This window comes from Zea mays, chromosome 8, assembly GCF_902167145.1.
Source record: "Zea mays cultivar B73 chromosome 8, Zm-B73-REFERENCE-NAM-5.0, whole genome shotgun sequence".
Lineage (NCBI taxonomy): Eukaryota > Viridiplantae > Streptophyta > Magnoliopsida > Poales > Poaceae > Zea > Zea mays.
The window spans coordinates 132,653,508-132,671,680 of record NC_050103.1 but is presented as its reverse complement, the minus strand read 5'-3'; the positions used below and the strand labels follow the sequence as shown (position 1 = coordinate 132,671,680).

Below are 18,173 nucleotides of genomic sequence, written 5' to 3'. Positions count from 1 at the left end.
CGGGCCCTTTGTGTAAAATAATAAAAAAAATTAAAGATATATAGATGATGTCACGGGCCACGCACCATAGACCGCTGGCCCAGGCTCGTATCCGCCAAGCAGAGAGCCGGTAGCCAACGACCAGGAAATTGGGCCCAAAAAGGGTGCATCTGGACTGCTTGTAGTAATTCGGCGCCCTGTCAAGGATTTACTGCGATGCGCACGGCTCAACAATAGCGGCCCATATGGCCCTCCGCGGTCCGCGCTGCTTCCTGCGCCTGCTCCCGTGATTCGCCCGAAGGACACAGGCGCACCAGCGACAAGCGCACCACGCGGCCACGCGGCACGCCCCCGGCCGGCCGTCCCCCACAGCCGCACGCGCGCACCGGCGCACGCACCACCGCCCACCGGCCACAGCGCCGCAGCAAAAGCGAAGCGAACCAGAGTGGCAATGCACGATCACTGCCGCCGCGCCGCCTACTTCCCTGCCCCGTGCCGCCGCGGCCTGCCTGAGCGAGCGGTTGCCTGCCAGGTACCCACCCGCTCCGCCCTTCTCTGCTGTTCGCGTGCCGTTGTGTTGTTGATTCGAGGATGCGGCTAGAGATTCGGTACCGATGGTGGCGCGAATTTCGCAGGGCGGCAGTTTTGACGCGCACGTTCGCCCGTGTTTGCGGGTGGGGTTGGGTCCGCATTGCTGCATTGACGCATATGCGTCGCCCTCATTTCAGCTGGTTTGCTACATTGCAGCCACGTACGCTTAGATATGGTACAGCGATAGCGCAGTGGTTTGTGTGGAACACATTTGGCTGAAGTTACTCACTGATCAAAACCTGAAAGGTTCGTCTATGGTTTATGCTTGTTCAGTTCTTTTTAGCAATGAATGAACCCAGCTTGCAGTGCCATAATGTGTAGTAGGTCTAATTGCAGCACCGCTCTGTCAGCTGTGTGTGAGCACCGCTAATTGCTGCAAAGCAAGTCTTTGTTGTTGAGCTCAGCAGCTCATGGGCACACTTTTTAGACAAGGTTATCTGGTGAATATGACAGGCAGACAGCTGTAAACACTCCTTATGGAAATGGTGTGCTCCTCACGAAGTCAAAACTTATCGACGATGTATCCGAAGGATGATGGATGGATTTATTTTGTTGGAGTTGTGACCATTTGCATGTTCGTACTATTCTAATAGTTTTAAAGTGGTCCATGACATTCTTTTCACTGAATTGTGGTTAGCAAGCAATCTGCGCCACCTTCCCTAGCACTTCACTCTGTCTCCACACATTCAGTATGTGACTTGTCCAGATTCAAAACATCAGCCCCTGTAACATATCTGAAAAACAAGCCAAATTGGTGCTATAGATAAGTTAATTTGTGTTATCCTTTGAAAAGTAAGAATCCTCCCAAACAGGTGCAGAACTCAGGGCTTACACTTCCAAGCTTCAGCCTAGAGCCTAGTCCCAAAACAGATATCGCAAAACAGAATTTCACTAGCCTCTGTTTCTGCGCATACTACTGATATATTTTTTTTTCTCAAAAAACGCAGGAGAGCTGATTACTATATTAAGAAGAAAAAAGGGGCAAGAGCCCAAACAACCCCACAGACACCAGACGTCCAGACACACACTCACGCCCCAACATTCCCATACTACTGATCTTGTTTCAAATACATGGTGTGACTAGAAACTACCTGGCTTGATTATGGACATCCCTCTTTCTCTGACTCTAATCTATGAAGCAATACTTGGCCAATCAGTTTTATGGATGCTCACATTGTTTATAGATTGTCGATGCTTGATGCCTGCTTTATAAAAACACCTCCTGAATGACTTTTTTATTTATTGAGTTCCTACTATATATTACAAATTTTGTGCACAACATAGGTTCGGATGACCTTGTATTTCAATTATCATTATCCAAAGCCCTTGATAAAACACAGTACTGTGCTAGTGTGCTGTTGCATGTGAAACTCATTTTTAGCAGTACACAGTTTTTTCCATTCTGTATTCAACCTTCATAGAAAAGGATTCAACCTATAAATCGCAAACACAATTATTTGCATTGTGCAATTGTTATTTTTTGTTCAATTATCAGTTCAGTTCACAGAATGGGAACGTCTTGTTTTGTTCATATACTAATCGCATGCTTTTATCTGAGTACGAATTGAGTGGACTACGATGTGGCTTCAAATGCATGAAAGGGGTGGATATCAATATATCATGAGATCTTAATGCCTCAACAAACTCTATATTTGTGATTGCACCTCTGATCATCTGCATTGGTAATTTACTCTAGCAAAATCAGATACATGATCTTAACATTCTTTTTTCATCTGGTATTCCTATTTGTGATTACCATGTAGAAGCTTTCATAGTTAGTCTGATAGGATGCATACATCAATGAAAAGGTTAGTCTTAAAAAAATCGACATGTTTTTTTTTATATCTGTAACTCTGTACCTTGCATTTTATTGACACTGAGCATTTTTTGAGAGTGCTTCCAACTTTATTATCTCCTTCCTTTGCTTTTTAATTCTGTCTTACGATTTTATGATTTACTGGACCTAACACAAATTCAATGGCACACAGTGCAAATTTCATGTGACCTTAGCAATAATATGGCTTTATCTCTGTAAATTGTTTGCTTCTATTTGACCTGGCTATCACTGTGATACATGTGACTTATGCACTATGGAAAGGACATGCTTGTAGCATGGTGCTAAGTTGTCCAGTTGTGACTTGTGAGGCTACCGACCAGTGCTCAAACTCTGGTTCTCGCAAAAAAGGAAATTGCGCCCTAGCTGCGCGTTCCTGAAAATATGGGTAAAGACCCAGTTTGCGGCAACAGTGTCCCTTTACAGTAAAAAACCAGCTTTTGGGTGCCTTTTCCTGACCTTTCAAGTAATGCCTTCAGGATGTCTCTCACTCTCTCCCTTGGGTTGAGGGTTTTGTTTTGATTTTTCTTTGTTTTTTTTGCATGGCTGCTGATCTTCCTAGCTGTTCAAAGGTTACCAGAATACAAATATTTCTACAAGCCTTGACATCTGTTGGCACATATGTGTGGTCACAGTCCAACAATATGATTGATGGAACTATTTATAGTCACAGCTCATGCATATGGCTTGTCTCTAAAAGTGTAATGACTAATGGGGGTTGTTATGAGTGTTGAAAGTAAGATAACTTTTATTTTTCATCGAGGGCAAAAAAGTAACGGAACTTAACTTGATAGCTGCAGGCCAAACAATGGAGTACTATGTTAGTTACAGGGCTTTACCAGTATGCTTCCATATGTTTATCATCATGCTGATGTCATAGAGGCAAGAACCTTTCAGCGCAACATCAAGAAGGAATACATCCTTTTCTTTGTCTTGTCTTTATGTTTTCCTGGTACCTCTGTATATTATTTGATTTTATTCAATAAGAGGATAAAAGGATCTCTTATGAGTTTGAATTGGCCACTTTTCCTGACATTCACATTTTCTGATTTTCAGAAAACTGTAGTTGTTTTAACTGAATCAGGTTTTTTAATTTAAAATAAAAAGTATGGTGCTTTCACTTGTGTTATGTATTACTCCATCCATCGCAAAATATAATAAGTTTTAGACTAAACATACATTCATTAATGAACCTTGTATGTCTACATTCATTATCATTCGAATGAATATGGACGAGAAAAAAGATGGCTAGAAAGAACTATATTTTGGGACGGAGGGAGTATATCAGATAGAATCATTGAACTATTTATTTTTCATATTCTTTATTGCATAAGATAACTGAATAACATGAAATTTTGGTATCCCAGGTTGTAGCACTACCTTATTTATATGGTTTGAATTTTTTATATTGTTCCTTCTTTTCTGTTATCTTTCACTCGCTAATGGTGATGTTTGGTGGACAGCAATGTACTGTTGCTGGCAATGTTGAGACTGCATATTACAATATAAATTAAATGTATTTTTTCATCTAGAGTGAAGGAATGAGAGAATGTGTATAATGTGTGGGATGTATTGCATTGAGCCTCCAGAGAGAATATATAGGAGTACATGACTTGGAGGGCAAGAAGCCTATCCTAAAGATAAGAAAGGTTATCCTAGATATAAGGAAGATTATCTCGATATTACAATCAATTCTAAACCAACCATATCAGGAGTTGCCTAATATACTCTAACATGGACTAGCACTGTCACTCAGCTGCCATTTTGACGTCTTACTACTACTTCTCTTTCATACTTCTTTTTTTGCTTTCCTTTGAACTGTTGTATTCATTTTCGAAACATGCAGATACGTCCAATACTGCAGCGCATATGTCAGAGCAGATACAAGATTCTTCTAAATAAAGATAATTAAAGTGCATATGGACATAAGTTGAACACATCATGGTATGAAATCAAGCTATTTGCTAGTATAATGTATCTTTTATTTATAGTTTTTCTTATTGGCTAATTGGTAGATTTCAAGTGGTTAGGCTTCTCTAAAATTGCTTTTAGTGCTAATGGTCCTTATCAGCATTATTGGTCTCATTGCATTTGTGAAAAATCCAACAATCAGTCACCTTATGCCAGCCTTTTCATGCACATGGCCATGCCCCATTAGTTGTACGACTTAAAACCATAGTTGTTAATTCTAAAGCGAACCTCTTTTCTTCGGAACCAAATTGGACTAGCTTTATTTGGGAATATTGCAATGCAGGAAATAAATTCATATTGATATTGGTTTATTCTTGAGTCTTGACTAGTCACAAGGAAAGGAACCCACCAGAAAGCCCTAACCAAATCTGTTAACAATTTAGCTAAGCCAAATGACATAACCCTTAAATTATACATCAGCAGGAGCAACACCACCTTTTCCCTTCTTTTTTTGTTAACTCAATTGCTTCATTTAGCACTGTATCCCCTGTACTATGTTAAGATGGTTTAGAGTTCATGCAATCAAACTTTTTTAACTAACTTAATATGTTTGATACTATGGACCAGTCGGTCGAGTCCTATGAAAATTGTATCATTATATTTGGAGTTAAAAATGATTTGGATGTGCTGTTGTTATTTAATATCCCCTAGTATAGTAATTGTCAAAGTCGCATCCTGGAGACTTGTAATAGACAATATAAGAAAATAAAAATGCAGGGAGGCGTACAAGTAAGGCTTCTCAAAATCCAGGCAATTTACCTCTTAATGAAGATGTTGAAAAACTAAGTTTAGCTTGTTTGGGCCTCTTCAATCATAGCTAGCTTGAAGGGGTGATACACCATTTTATGTGAACACAATTTTCCCTAGACTGTTGCACAAACAATGAGGAATAGACCCAGCCACCCAGAAAGTATGCTAGCTTCAGCCCCCATGACAGCTGAATATTAACTCATAGCCAAAGTGCAAACCATTAACAGATTTTGCTGGCTAAATTTACAGAACACATCATGGCGATGCCATATAGTTAATGATGCACAAACTCAATGGAGCATATATTGAGTCTCACCACATTGAGGCTTCATATATTAACCAATCTACATGGTAAGTAAATATTCATGAATAGTTCCTTCCTTTTTTCCCCTTGAATGTGTTTACTTCTTTTTGAGGGTGATTGTTCTTTTGGACCCTATCAAATCAACCAGTCCTTTTCCATTCCTGTATTCAAGTAGAAAGCGATCAAGTAGCTTGGGTTCTCCACACAGAAACGTTTACGACAGGAACAGGAAAATGGAAGGGGACGAAAGTAGCTCTCAGGTCAATATTTCAAATTTCTTCCTTTACAAATATACAACTGCCGTCTGTCGGCAACTTATCGAAAGAAATGAAAAATACAACATGCAATAATTAATTTGCATGGACATGCATGGCAGCAGTTGAAAGTTTGGGGCTACTTGCACGTTGAGAGCTACCGACACATGCATTTTTGCCTATGGCTATCTATATTTATTTAATTTCCACCAGAGAGAACAAAAACTCAAATATGCAAAAGTTCAGTCGTGTACAGAAGGAAAACATCAATTTTCAAGAGAAAGGAAAGGAGACTCTAGAACATACTTTCCTATGCATCCTGCTGCAACTTCCAATGCCAGGGCTGTCCATTCCTTGATATTGCCAGCTCTTCAACTGAGGAACAGCTGTGGAGGATGATTTCTGTATCAACTTAACGTATCTATGTGAGCAATTCAGCATAATTCTGCCCACGAATCTCTGAAAATTACGAGTTTCTGCTTCTTCTGATCTGCTCTCTTCCATGTGGTGGAACATAATGCCTAGATATTCTCAAAAGATAGTTGCATTCTTTGCAAGTCCTTGTCATACATGTCTGGTGCTACCTGCAGCTGTTGCTGTGGCTGCTGATTCTGGAACCAAGAAGCACATATCCCTTCTATGTTGAATTGGCTCTCTGCCTTGATCACATCATCATAAAGCGTTTGGCTCTGGTTCTGCATGGCTGTGGTCGTCTCGGCAAAGGAGTCAGGCCACTTAAGTTCCGCAACTAGGTGAGCCCTTGTATCTTTTTCTTGTCCAATGTCTGTCCATGGGAAGACACTGTTCTCCAGAATTGTGCTCGTGCTCTGTGGTTCAAATCCCATACTGTTGCTCCCTCTGCTCCCAGTACTGCTACTGCTGCTAGGATTAGTACCATCCCAGTAGAATGAATCTACTGCGGTACTTCCAATGCCAGTTCCTCCATGTCGAGGATTATCAGGTGGAAGATTCAGCCCCATTGATGTAGAGAGGGCCGATGGTGAAACTGGCGGCATCACTGTAGAAATTGTGCTGCAGTTGAAGTCACTCTGGTTGAACCAGAGTGAATTCATATTCGCCCCATCGCTGCTGCCACTCTCACTGTTGTAGCCTAAAGGCTGTTGGAAAGGGAAATAGAGAGTTTGGCCTGATGAGTGGCAGGTTGATGGACTCTCATGTCCAGCAGTAAGCTGCTCCAGGAACAGCTCCTTTGGTGGCAGCTTAGGGCGTGCCAAGTTTGGTGTTTCAGCACGATTCTTGTCGTACACGGGCATCAGCATTGATGATTGAGCCGTCTCGCTGAGGAGGGGGCTCAAGTTCCCCAGAGGACCAGTGCTTGATGGGTTGACGTCGCTGGACCCTGAGGTTCTCTCGGTGCTGATGGTGGGAGCTGCACCGCCGCGATCAGCCTCAGTAAGTGGCTTGTGGGTGTTGGGATCAATGCCTTTCTGCCTCAGCTTCTTCTTGATGCACGAGTTCCATAGATTCTTGATCTCATTATCAGTCCTCCCTGGCAGCTGCGCTGCAATTTGAGACCACCTTCTCATGGAAAAAGTAAAGTGCTAATATCAGCTAAATTACCAACTGCTGCTTTGCACATATGCAGTCTAGAATTCTGATACTACTTCTTCAGGCTTCAAATTTACCTGTTCCCGAGGACAGCGTGCAGCTCGATGATGAGGTCTTCTTCGTCTTGGGCGAATGCCCCTCTCTTGAGGTCTGGCCTCAGATAGTTTATCCACCTCAGCCTACAACTCTTTCCGCACCTTTGAAGCCCTGCAACAATTTGTCTTCTCGAATTTAGATAATTGAACTGACCGAGAGGTATTTGAGAGACAAGAGGGGTTTCAGCTGGCAATTGGAAATGAGAAAAATGCAGAGGGAGGAGAAGGGGAGGATTGAGAGTTGATAACTGAGGACCAAGGGAAGAAAAATTTCATCGTACATACCAGCGAGTTTGGGAACAGAGCTCCAGCAGCCATGGCCATGCTTTGTTATGTGATTCATGAGTTTCTCATCCTCCTCAGGGGACCAGAGCCCCTTTCTCAGCTTCTGCTTGTAGCAGCAAGAATGCCTCCCCATCTCAACGCAATGCAGAACCTGGGAGCTCCAACCAAACTCACAGAGCTTACAGGTCTGCGGAATGTATAATTATGCACGACGACGAACACCTTCTCCGGTAGCACAGAGCTTCTTCGACGATGTTCTGAAGTAGTGGGAAATTGCAAAGGTTGTAGCGACTTATATACCAATGAATGGTTGGGCTTCATCTGAGGCCAGGATTGAGCAACTGCATGGCTGCAGATAGGAGATTTCAGTGGAAAGCAAGGAAAGGCTAGGGGCACTCCTCTCCTTTTCTTCGCAGGACAGCCCTTTAGCACCCTTCTTTTAAAGGTGGTGGTGGAGGTGGAGGTGGTGGTTGTGGCTTGTGGGGCTTGTGCCAAGGGATGGAGGTTTAGCCCTTCCCTTGGCCTGCTTCCGGCTGTGTGTGTGGGCGTCTGCCTCATCATCTCCTAAGAATCTATGTCTGGTGCCAAAATCGGTGGGGTAGCCCCGTAGCCACCTCCACCGATATTTAATTGTCGTGACCTTTGTGCAAGAAACTGTTACATTAAACCACCCTCCATCTTCCTTTGCACCCCGGTTCCCATGCATGCCCGGTGTGTTTCTTCGGGCACAAGCCCAGTGAAAGTGAAACACGCGTGTCCATATTCAGAGTCCATGTTATTTATTTTTTTTTGAAAGACCAGAGTTCATGTTATTAGGACACGGATTGATGCTCTTGCTGCCATGGTAAGTGACTGTGACATTTAGCAGCCGGTTTTCTCTCTCTCTCTCTCCCTCTCTCTCTCTCTTTTCCGCAGCTACTTCTGTGTCACGGGTGCTCCATGCACGGCAGAGCACACAGTTGGGAAGAGGCCTCTTGTCCACCTTTCATCTGTTGCTAATTAAGACTCCTTGTCTTAGCTGCTGTTCGTTCCGTGCATGTGCATCTCATTTTCTTTGTCACCTGCAAGATTTTATGCGTCAGACCAAAGTGTTGTCCTTTTTTTCTTCTTGCTTTTCAGGTACGGTAACTCACTCACTGGGTCACTTCTTTCTGGTGAGGAAGGAAAAGGCTTGGTCAATCATCACAGTTAGGGTCGTGGGGGGAGGGAAAAAAAAGGCGATGTCAGTGATGTTCGTATTCCAGGACAGAGAGCATCTTTCCTTTGTTTATCGCCGGCCGGCAGCTAGCAATTCTAATCAGAAATGGTTACTGCTCCGGTCCAACACCAATAGAAGCACGTCGCGGGCGCTGGATGTCTGTCAAGAATCAAGCTTCCCATAATCGCGATGCAGGTACGCGAGTATAATTAATGATTTGTCCGATTGACTGTCGCTAGCGTCAATGGAGGCACTGATCACTGCAAGGAGGGAACTTAAGCGCCCTTGAATTTTTGTTTTCTTCTTTCATACAAAAAAGGGGTCCACTGGAGGAGACAAATTTCTCTCTGAGTAATGTACTGGGAACGGGCTAGTCAATTGGCGTATTATTGCTGGGTATCTTTTGCTTGTCTAGGGAACGAGCGTTTCTTTATCCATGATTAGGATTGTAACGGCATCCGTCGTCTGTGTGCCCATGCATGTGAGGGCGGATGCTCCTCGCCAATTAAACAAAACGCAAACGTGTCCACGAATGAGAGAGAGAGAGAGAGAGCTCTGATCGGTGAATTTTGTAGGTCTCGTTTCCAGCTGACCATTTCGTTGTCGTTTGATTCCCCATGCATGCAACGGATCTCATCCATTCTGGAGCCTTGCGTTGTCTGTTGGCGTGTAGGGTGGCATGGCATATATTCGCATTATGTTATTGTTTTCTGAAGATTGGATATGTGCATATATATGTTACTAGTTCTGGAGATTTTATATGCCAGCTATCAACTGTCGTTGTTTGAATTCAGCGGATACATATATAGATGCGTACGTGCTCCTAGAATCGATGTCACCATCTGTTCTCCCTTTCCTCTCCGCGCAGGACCGGACTTGCGGTTGAGCCAGAAAATAAAAAGGACTGCATGCCAGTGCCAGGTAAGTACCTACCTACGACCTACCTTTTGACTGTAACTGCTAGTGACCACTTCCTTTTTTTTTCTGGCCCCAGGGAAGAAGTGCTCGTTCGTCCACTCCAGAATCTGGAGCAGATGAAGCTGACCCTACAGGTAATTTTGGATGTAGTTAACCTGTGCAGTGGTACACAATCACTGACGGACTTGTGTGCCTCTTCTTTTTTCTTTGCCAAAAGGTGATTATATTATTGCATGCGTGTACGGACGGAGGTGGGCATTATTCTGACGAGGGGAAGGGAAGGGGAGGCGGGCGGCGGCAGCGGAGCATGGCAATTAACAACAAGGCTGGCACTAGAAGATCACGGGGAAGGCGAGTTTGACAACGGGGGCATCTTTTCTGGGGTCCCCAGAGGCCCACTCCCCACACGATGATGCATGCACGGTGAGTGATTTGCGACTCCGCAATATCCGTTCATTTCTTTATTTACAAAATATAATAACAATAACAATAATAACAATAGGGTCGTCACTCAGCGTTATTGAGAGACAGACAGACAGAGAGAGGTGCGTTAAATTTGTGATGGCCTAGGCTGGTGATGATGAACGACGACTGATGGGTACAGCCGGGAATCAAGAGGGATGAAAGATCGGAACAGTACACAGGACGGCAGCAGCATCGTCCATAGTACGCGGGGGTAGGCCCGTGGAAGTTTACGGCACGCAGCTTTGTGCCTTTGTGCTATCTCTCTCTCTCTCTTAGAGAGACGGAGATAGAGAGAGTGTGGGGTGCAGTGTACGACTATGGGGCCGGCCGTCGTCCCTGACCTTGGAATGGAAATGGTAGGGCACCATCCAATCCCACAGTCCAATCTTCCCGTCCCGTGTAGCATAGCACAGACAGACGCTAGTAGGGACCACGCCCATGCACCCTCGCCCGGCCGGGGCCGGGTCCGGCCCCCGTTCCGTCCGTGTGCCAACCAACTAGACGCGCACTAGCGCGCTAGGTCATTATAGCTTGCAATACAAATTTCCTACCTATCTGTCTATCCATCCACACGACATACATGTGCACATGTATCCATGTTTTTGTGCGTGACGGTGATATGCTCTGCTTGTAACAGTTAATAACGTCATATATACTATGCACTTGACCTGTATGTATAATATGCATTAATGTGCGCGCGCGCGCATACATATATATATATATATATATATATATATATATATATATATATATATATATATATATATATATATATATATATATATATATATATATATATATATATATATATATATATATCCACCGTTTGCCTAAGTTTTTTCAGGGGTCTTTTCGCCCAGAACAACTAGTGAATGCTGCTGGACAGGAATACCCTGCGAGTCGCCGTTGTCCTTGTCACGCCTTTTGTTTTCCCCTCCCGTTGCTAGCTGTCCGCGGACGTGTACGTGCCCAGGCATCCTATACGAACGCCATGCACCAAGGAAAGGTGGCTACTAGATTTAAATCCGGAATACATATATATTATATATGCATCTACCCATCTCGTTTTCATTTCTGGGCCTTTCAATTTCAACAGCAGCTCATCCCACGGACAATCGTCCTGAGGTAATAATTTAACCACACGCTTGCCACCCTCAATTTTTTTTTTTAGTTTCGATGCTTCGATGATTTTGACTAAAGTGTTGGAGTTGTAGGTGTGCAGTATTCATGCATGGACGCCTGGCCTCCTCCTCTGCAGAATTGGAACATCATATCGAATTGGCGAGCGAGTTTTGCAGGTAAGGATTCGCATCTCTACCTTGCACTAGCTGTAATTGGATTATATCTGAAAAAAACAACTAAACTGTTACTTGTTTATGTTGATGAATTTGTGCTTGAGTAAGTTTTTTTTCCCAGCGATATTCGTGTGAGTATTATAGATTAGTGACGACGAATAACCCTCTCTCCGTTTCGAGTGTATCAAAATGCAGAAAAAGTCAAACATTGTAAGATTTGACCCTCGATTAGTCACTCACGACTCACAAACATATATGTTTGCACAAAAGGATATACGCCAATAAATTCGTAATCCACTCGTCTCTTGGCATTATATGTTGGGTTATAGTAGTAATTGACAACGTATTGTACCAGAAATCAATGCCCAAAGTACACCTTGAAAGACTTTTTTTTCAACAAATAGGCCTTGGAAAAAGAAATGGAGGGAGAAGCTATATAGTACTCAGCTAGCTTAGCGTGCCTGTGAAGTTCAAACCAAGAGATTTCCTAACTACTTTGCTATGTGACTATGTCCGTTATCACCTCCAACGTTCAACCGTACATCTCCCCCCACCCCACCTTCGGGCTTGTTCGGTTTGAAGAGGTTTGAGGGGGATTGGAGGGGATTTAATCCCCTCCTATTTAAATTTGTATAGAAAGGGATTTAATCCCTTCCAATCCCCTTCAATCCACCCCTAACCGAACAAGCCCTTCAGTGGCTCAGTGCCCCAAGCGGGGCGGGGTAGAGAGGTAGCTTCCTCACACTTTAATTAGTCTATTTCTTTATAATATTAACCTCTTTGAATTACAACAACCTAAAAACATTGCGTATTATGCTAGTACAAATAGTATATAATTTTTAAACTTTAAAAACTGATAAAAAGTGAAATAACTAAATTATAGTATACACAAGGAGCTCGATAGAGTGAATGGTTGGAAACTGGATAGAGTGAATGGTTGGAAACGTTCCATTTGGGGAGTACTTTTTAGGGTGATGTAGTAAAAAAGAATAAAAAGTATAGATAGGAAGAGAATTGTAAGCGGAATGGTCGGAGATGGTGGCAATTTTAGAAAGCGTTTTGCCCCCTAAACTTCTTGTTGAGCAATTTGAATGTGCCACTGGAACTTGATCACTAGTCAAAATACAAATATATAATCTCTACTACTTATTAAGAACCTAAGAGTAGTCTGCCTCCTCTAGTTCTGCCTTCCCACTGTTCTGCCTCTCCCACCGTTCTGCCTCCCATCAATCTGGACTGTTCGTTCTGTTGCCCACACTTCCCCTCGAACATCCTCCGTCCGTCGGTTTTCTCTCCATCCTGCCTCGACATCACCCTCGATTTACTCTCGATCTCGACTTGGCATCGCAACCGCCACCGCCCGTGATGCGCTCCACCTCCGGCTGAGTCCAACGTCGCCACCGTGGTCTCTGCAGAGCCGCCTCCCCTTGCACCGCAGTTCGGAGACCGGGACGACTCCGGCGTCACAGTCAGCGGTCGACCGGAAGGGTGACGAGACCCGACGCGGCTCCGTAGGTGGCAGGCCCTGTCTTCCTCTACGACCAAGAAAATTAAGAATGAAAGATATTTCCTTGAGATCCACGTCCGAGGTTTACGAGCTGTAATCCGTAGTTTCTGTGTGCTGTGAAATAATCTGGCAAGATGATGCTACTCAGGTCAGGTGTGTGGTGCGGTGCTGTGAAGTTGAACTGACCAGGTTGAGCGGGGAGGCCAGCCCCCAGCCAGGGGCGGAGGGTCCAGAATTGCCTGAGCAATACCTTGGCCCGGCCCAAATAGAGATTAGGTCATCAGCGATCGAGCGTCGTTCGCCTGCCCTATAGCCGCAGACCGCTACTCCGCGTCTCCGCTCGCGCACAGCGCCGCCGCAACGCCGCTCCACCTCCACAGGTCCGCGCTGCAGGCAGCAGTACAGGATCTGCAGGCTGGCCACGACCGGCTGCGGCTGGCCGCTGGCTGCCTGGTCTAGTCGCCTGCCTCTGCAGGCTGCAGCTCTGCTCGACTGCTACTCTGCTGGTCTGCTGCCTAGTGCGGTAGTGCCTGCTCCAGCCTCCAGTGCTCCGCTAATCCGCTTGACGCTAGACAGTAGCAGTAGCAGCTAGTCGCCAGTCGCCTAGTCTGCTGTCTGCGCTGCCTCTACGTGGTTGGCTGATAGGGTATTTTAGTATTTGAATTATTGAATATAGTCTAGTGCTCTACGCGCAGTTCAATTCTAATTTATTTGATTATACGTGTCTAATCCATTAGATTTTTCAATGTGTAGATTTTTCAATTTTCTAAATAGCAGTCTTGGATAGAAACAAAAACAAGGCAAAGAATATGGCCCAAAAAAGTATTTCTCTATATTATGTGAACACTCTACTGTTGTAATGTCTTCTATTTATCTAATACATGTTATATGCTTCGTGAAATGACAGATTTAAAGAGCTATTTCAGTCAAGCTTCAAGTGGAAGTAGACCAAGTACTCGCGCTAGTGGAGTTTGCAATGACCCCGGAATACAAGTTGAAGTTCAAGAGAATAATAGTGAAGATGCCAATGGTGAAGTCGAAGGTATAAATCAGTTCAATCCGGATCACATTATTTCTGATCCGGGACTTCGTATTCCAATCGATTCTTTTGCTCCTAATATTAGAGACGATGTTAGAAGGGCTTTCATAGCTAAAGGTCCGACTCAACCAATTGGTCATAACTTTCCTCAGTCACATGATAAAAGGAGCTTTCAAAAACATTGGTTTAGACAACATAGTTGATTGGAATATAGTGTGGAGAAGAATAAGGCTTATTGCTTCTATTGTTACCTTTTTAAGCACGATCGAATGGATGATAAATTTTGCCATGATGCATTTATAAAAGTTGTCTTCTCACAGCGGAGAAATGTTTATACGACATTTCCAAAACATGTTGGTGGGCCTAATAGCATAAATTTTGCAAACTGTTGTGCAGAAGCAGTCACACGTGCAATTAAAGAAGAAATGGGGGATTGTTTATTCTCTGTTCTTGTTGATGAATCCCGTGATATATCGATTAAAGAACAAATGGCTATTGTTGTGAGATTTGTCAATAAAAAGAGTGAAGTAATAGAAAGATTTTTGGGCATCAAGCATGTCAAGGACACAACATCAGAATCATTGAAGAAAGCATTAGTTGAGATGGTAAGTGATCATGGATTATTTCTTGCAAAAGAAAGGATATATTACAACATAAGCATCGTTTGAATCTCTTATCAAAGTTAGAGAGTGGAGAAATTTCATCAAAGAGAGGCAAACAACAAGAAACATCATTGTCAAGACCTGGAGATACAAGATGGGGATCTCATTACAAGACTTTGCTCCGTATTGAGTCAATGTGGGAATCAGTGATAGAAGTTTTAGAAATTGTGCACCAAGATGAGCGTAATCCATCAGGTGCAGGTGGCTTTGTTGGGAAAATGGAGTGTTTCAGCTTTGTGTTTATGATGAAGTTGATGTTACAAATCCTCCGTATCACAAATGAGCTTTCTCTTCTCTTGCAAAGAAAGGATCAAAACGTTGTCCAAGCCATGTCTTTGGTTGTTGATGTGAGAACATGTTTGATAAATTTGAGAAATGATGGTTGGGAGCCATTGTTGGAAGAAGCCACAACATTCTGCCTTGCAAATGATATCCCAATTCCAAATATGAGTGATGTTGTACCACGATTTGGTCGATCAAGGAAAGGTGGGAGAAATAATATTACCACGGAGCATTTTTATCGTGTTGATACTTTCTATGTTGTTATAGATTCTATCACCACAGAGTTTGATCATCGCTTTAATGAGCTATCTCAAGAGTTGCTTGGGTGTTTTTCTTGTCTTGACCCAAGGGATTCGTTCTCTAAGTTTGATGTGGATAAGCTTGCTCGGCTCGCGGATATCTATTCTGATGATTTTTCTTTTGATGATTGCAAGACTATAAAAGATCAACTAAGAACTTTTATTATTCATGTACGAAGAATTGAAGAGTTCAAAGCTTGTTGTGATATTGCTAGTCTATCGAAGACAATGGTTCAGCTTGAGAGGCATATTGTGTTTCCACTGGTATATCGACTTATTGAGTTAGCACTGTTGTTACCGGTAGCGACTACAACAGTGGAAAGGGCCTTCTCAGCTATGAAGATTATTAAGACTGAGTTGCGCAACAAGATGTCCGATGGTTGGTTAAATGACTTGATGGTGTGCTACATTGAAAGAGAAATTTTTAAAGGACTGGACCTTCAGAAAATAAAGAAGGCATTTCAAAATAAGAAAACTAGACAAATGCAATGTCTAGATCTCCTAGAACTAGACTCAACTAAAGGTATATTCTTATTTCACTTGTTCAACAATTTTTACTTCAATTTACCATTCGTAACTTATCTTTTTCTTTTTTCCAGATTTTATTCGCTATATGGCAGTTGGTTGTAAATGGATTGTAATCAAGATGACTATTAAATAAGGTATTTTCAACATCTATTACTTATTTTGTAGCTACAAGTCATTTTAAACTATGTCATCAATTTTATTCTTCGTTGCGTTGGCAACACCTAAATTTTCTGGCGTCCTCCGCCACTGCCCCCAGCTGCAGGTGCCGTAGTCGCACTTCTCCGGCGGCCACCAGTCCAATATGGCGCAGACGAAGTCGTCGTCGGTGACGGCGACGGCGGACCGCGAGTCCACGACCATTGCCTCGCCGCCGGCGAAGGCGGTGGTGCTCGTGCTCACGGTGGCGGAGCCGGCGAGCCAAAAGAGCGCCCAGACGACACAGAAGCCGGCCATCTTGAGCGGCAGCCCTACCGCCATTCCGCGAAATTAAACCGACGAGACCAAGAATCAAGGAGGAGGACAGCCCGAGTGGCAGGCAACAAGGCAAGAGAAGGCTTGCCGCCGGAGGGAAAATGCAGGGGAAAGGAGGCAGTCCCCTCTTGAGGAAATTAAAAGCGAGCCCCTTTGCGTCCGGGAGGGAACATGGAAGGTTCTTGGCTTCTTGCCAGCTACACCGTGTAAAGCATCTCGAGGCGAGGGGGGAGCCTCAGGTGTGGTGTGGTGTAGTGTGGTGCGGTCAGTGGGTGTGGCCAAGAGATGGATGCAGATAGACAGTTCCTGGTGGTTCAGTTTCACTGGTTTCTTGGTTGGAGGGCTGCTGCTGCTACCGCCACCGCCTTTAATGGATGCAGGCTCGACGGGCCGAGGAAGGTAGTATATGGCAACGAGAGGGAGGAAGGAAGCAGGCAACGCAAAATGAGCACTCTGATTGAGCAGAGCAGGAGCTGGGAGCAGTCGTATCACGCCTCGAGGACACGGTTAGTTAGAGCATAGCTGTCAAATCTTCAACCTTTTGTCATATTATTATAGTATCTCTATGCAACAGCTATAATTTTCTAATATTAAGTATTGATATAATAGTATTTAAAAAACAATGGTAAATTTTGTACAGATTTAGGATACCCCTTCACCAATGTACAGAGCACAGTACTTTTGTAACCGCACAAAGAGTGTACTGCTGTTCAAAAGAACATTTTCAGCAGTTCTCTGTTCCTACACCAAATATATATAAAAAACTATATCCATGAGGATGGTGAGGCTATGGAAGGTGGTAGACTGGCTACTACCCTAGGCAGGCTGCAATAATGTGATAGTTTGTTTGGTTGTCTAAAATCTAAACTATAACCAAGCTCCAGTAGTATAAAAAGAAGTGTTGTGTTTGATTTTTAGGGACTAATTTTTAAGTACTATAATTTATTAGTTTTTCTATTATTTAGCAATTTATGGACTAAAAATATAATAAGATGTAGGGACTAAAAATTACTCCCTAAAAATTAAACATGTACGCGATATTTAAGTGTTTCTAGCTGACTAGCTACGACTATGCAGATTCTTACTTATGTGCATGGACGTCGAAATACTTTTTCAACTGTCTCTTTTTTTTTTGCTAAATCTCTTAATTAAAATATATTTTCACTAAGCTAATTTTATACCGTTTCAAGATCTAGACTAGACCGGTCAATACCATATAAATATGGAAATCTCTACTAACTATTAAGACGATAGTGTAGACCGTCGGGATGCCCCCGCCTCCCCTCCGCGCTCGCACCCGCCCTGTTCCCCTCGCCCGCACAAACCGCCCCATCCGTGAGCCGCGCACGGGCCATCTGCATGCCGCATCCACTCCATCCTCTCGCCGTCTATCCCCTCCACGTGACCGCCGCCCCAATCCATCCCCTCCACGTCCAGTGTCCGCTCCCTTCGCTCCTGCTCCCTCTGCTATGGTCTCTTGTTCTCCATTCCTTGTTTTCGTATTGGCCTAGGGATCTGCGTTTCACCATATGCAGTTATCGGGGATCCCGCGTCAGGTGCAGGATAGGCACAAGAGAATAGCGGCATCGAAATACATTGTGATGATGAAGAGGAGGGATCTGAGAATGCAGAACATAACAACAACTTGGAAAGCCCAAAGGAAGCCGATGCCAGTGCTGAATCACGAGAAGCAAATGGTAAATCAGAAGATCTGAAAGATGTAACTAACTTGGACAAACTGCAAGAGAAGACTGGTAGCAGCAGCTCTACAGAAGCAATCAAAGCCTTAGCGGGCTTGATGGAAACAAACATGGACTTTGAAGAACTAAAAGATTTGAATGGAAGATCAGAAGAATTGGAAGAAGATAATAATGGCA

The 18,173-nt window shown here is 43.6% G+C and overlaps 2 protein-coding genes across 5 annotated transcripts; one reads left to right on the top strand and one right to left on the bottom strand.

Annotated features, from left to right (window-relative positions):
* The first annotated feature begins 541 nt into the window (after positions 1-541).
* Positions 542-17,247, top strand: LOC103635907 (uncharacterized). 4 transcript variants are annotated; one of them, XM_035961804.1, is made up of 13 exons: positions 542-4,348; positions 8,752-9,025; positions 9,699-9,751; positions 9,825-9,882; positions 9,966-10,171; positions 11,058-11,219; positions 11,310-11,338; positions 11,436-11,511; positions 13,923-14,057; positions 14,451-14,659; positions 14,737-15,820; positions 15,897-15,959; positions 16,082-17,247. In XM_035961804.1, the coding sequence occupies exons 5-12, from the start codon at positions 10,165-10,167 to the stop codon at positions 15,956-15,958; spliced, it is 1,764 nt and encodes a 587-aa protein (XP_035817697.1). In that variant the 5' UTR covers positions 542-4,348; positions 8,752-9,025; positions 9,699-9,751; positions 9,825-9,882; positions 9,966-10,164; the 3' UTR covers position 15,959; positions 16,082-17,247. The 4 variants fall into 4 exon arrangements, 3 of the variants coding, with proteins under 3 accessions (XP_035817697.1, XP_035817698.1, XP_035817699.1); XR_004852036.1 differs by having other exon boundaries at positions 559-4,348; positions 5,375-9,025; positions 11,058-11,338; ... (1 more) ...; positions 14,741-15,820; positions 16,082-17,064; XM_035961805.1 differs by lacking the exon at positions 542-4,348 and having other exon boundaries at positions 8,232-9,025; positions 11,074-11,219.
* On the bottom strand, positions 5,916-8,036 carry LOC100272313 (uncharacterized). The gene is given in 3 exon segments (NM_001146797.1): positions 5,916-7,222; positions 7,330-7,459; positions 7,633-8,036. Coding segments are annotated over 3 exon segments (1,281 nt in total). The 5' UTR covers positions 7,766-8,036; the 3' UTR covers positions 5,916-6,204.
* Positions 17,248-18,173: the final 926 nt, after the last annotated feature.

What these genes read in the sequence shown, in the direction of transcription:
- LOC103635907 (XM_035961804.1), top strand. An exon ending in ACGCCATGCACCAAGGAAAG is followed by an intron (nt 11,220 to 11,309) that starts GTGGCTACTAGA and finishes CAATTTCAACAG; the next exon opens with CAGCTCATCCCACGGACAAT. An exon ending in AGAAAGCATTAGTTGAGATG is followed by an intron (nt 14,660 to 14,736) that starts GTAAGTGATCAT and finishes CTCTTATCAAAG; the next exon opens with TTAGAGAGTGGAGAAATTTC.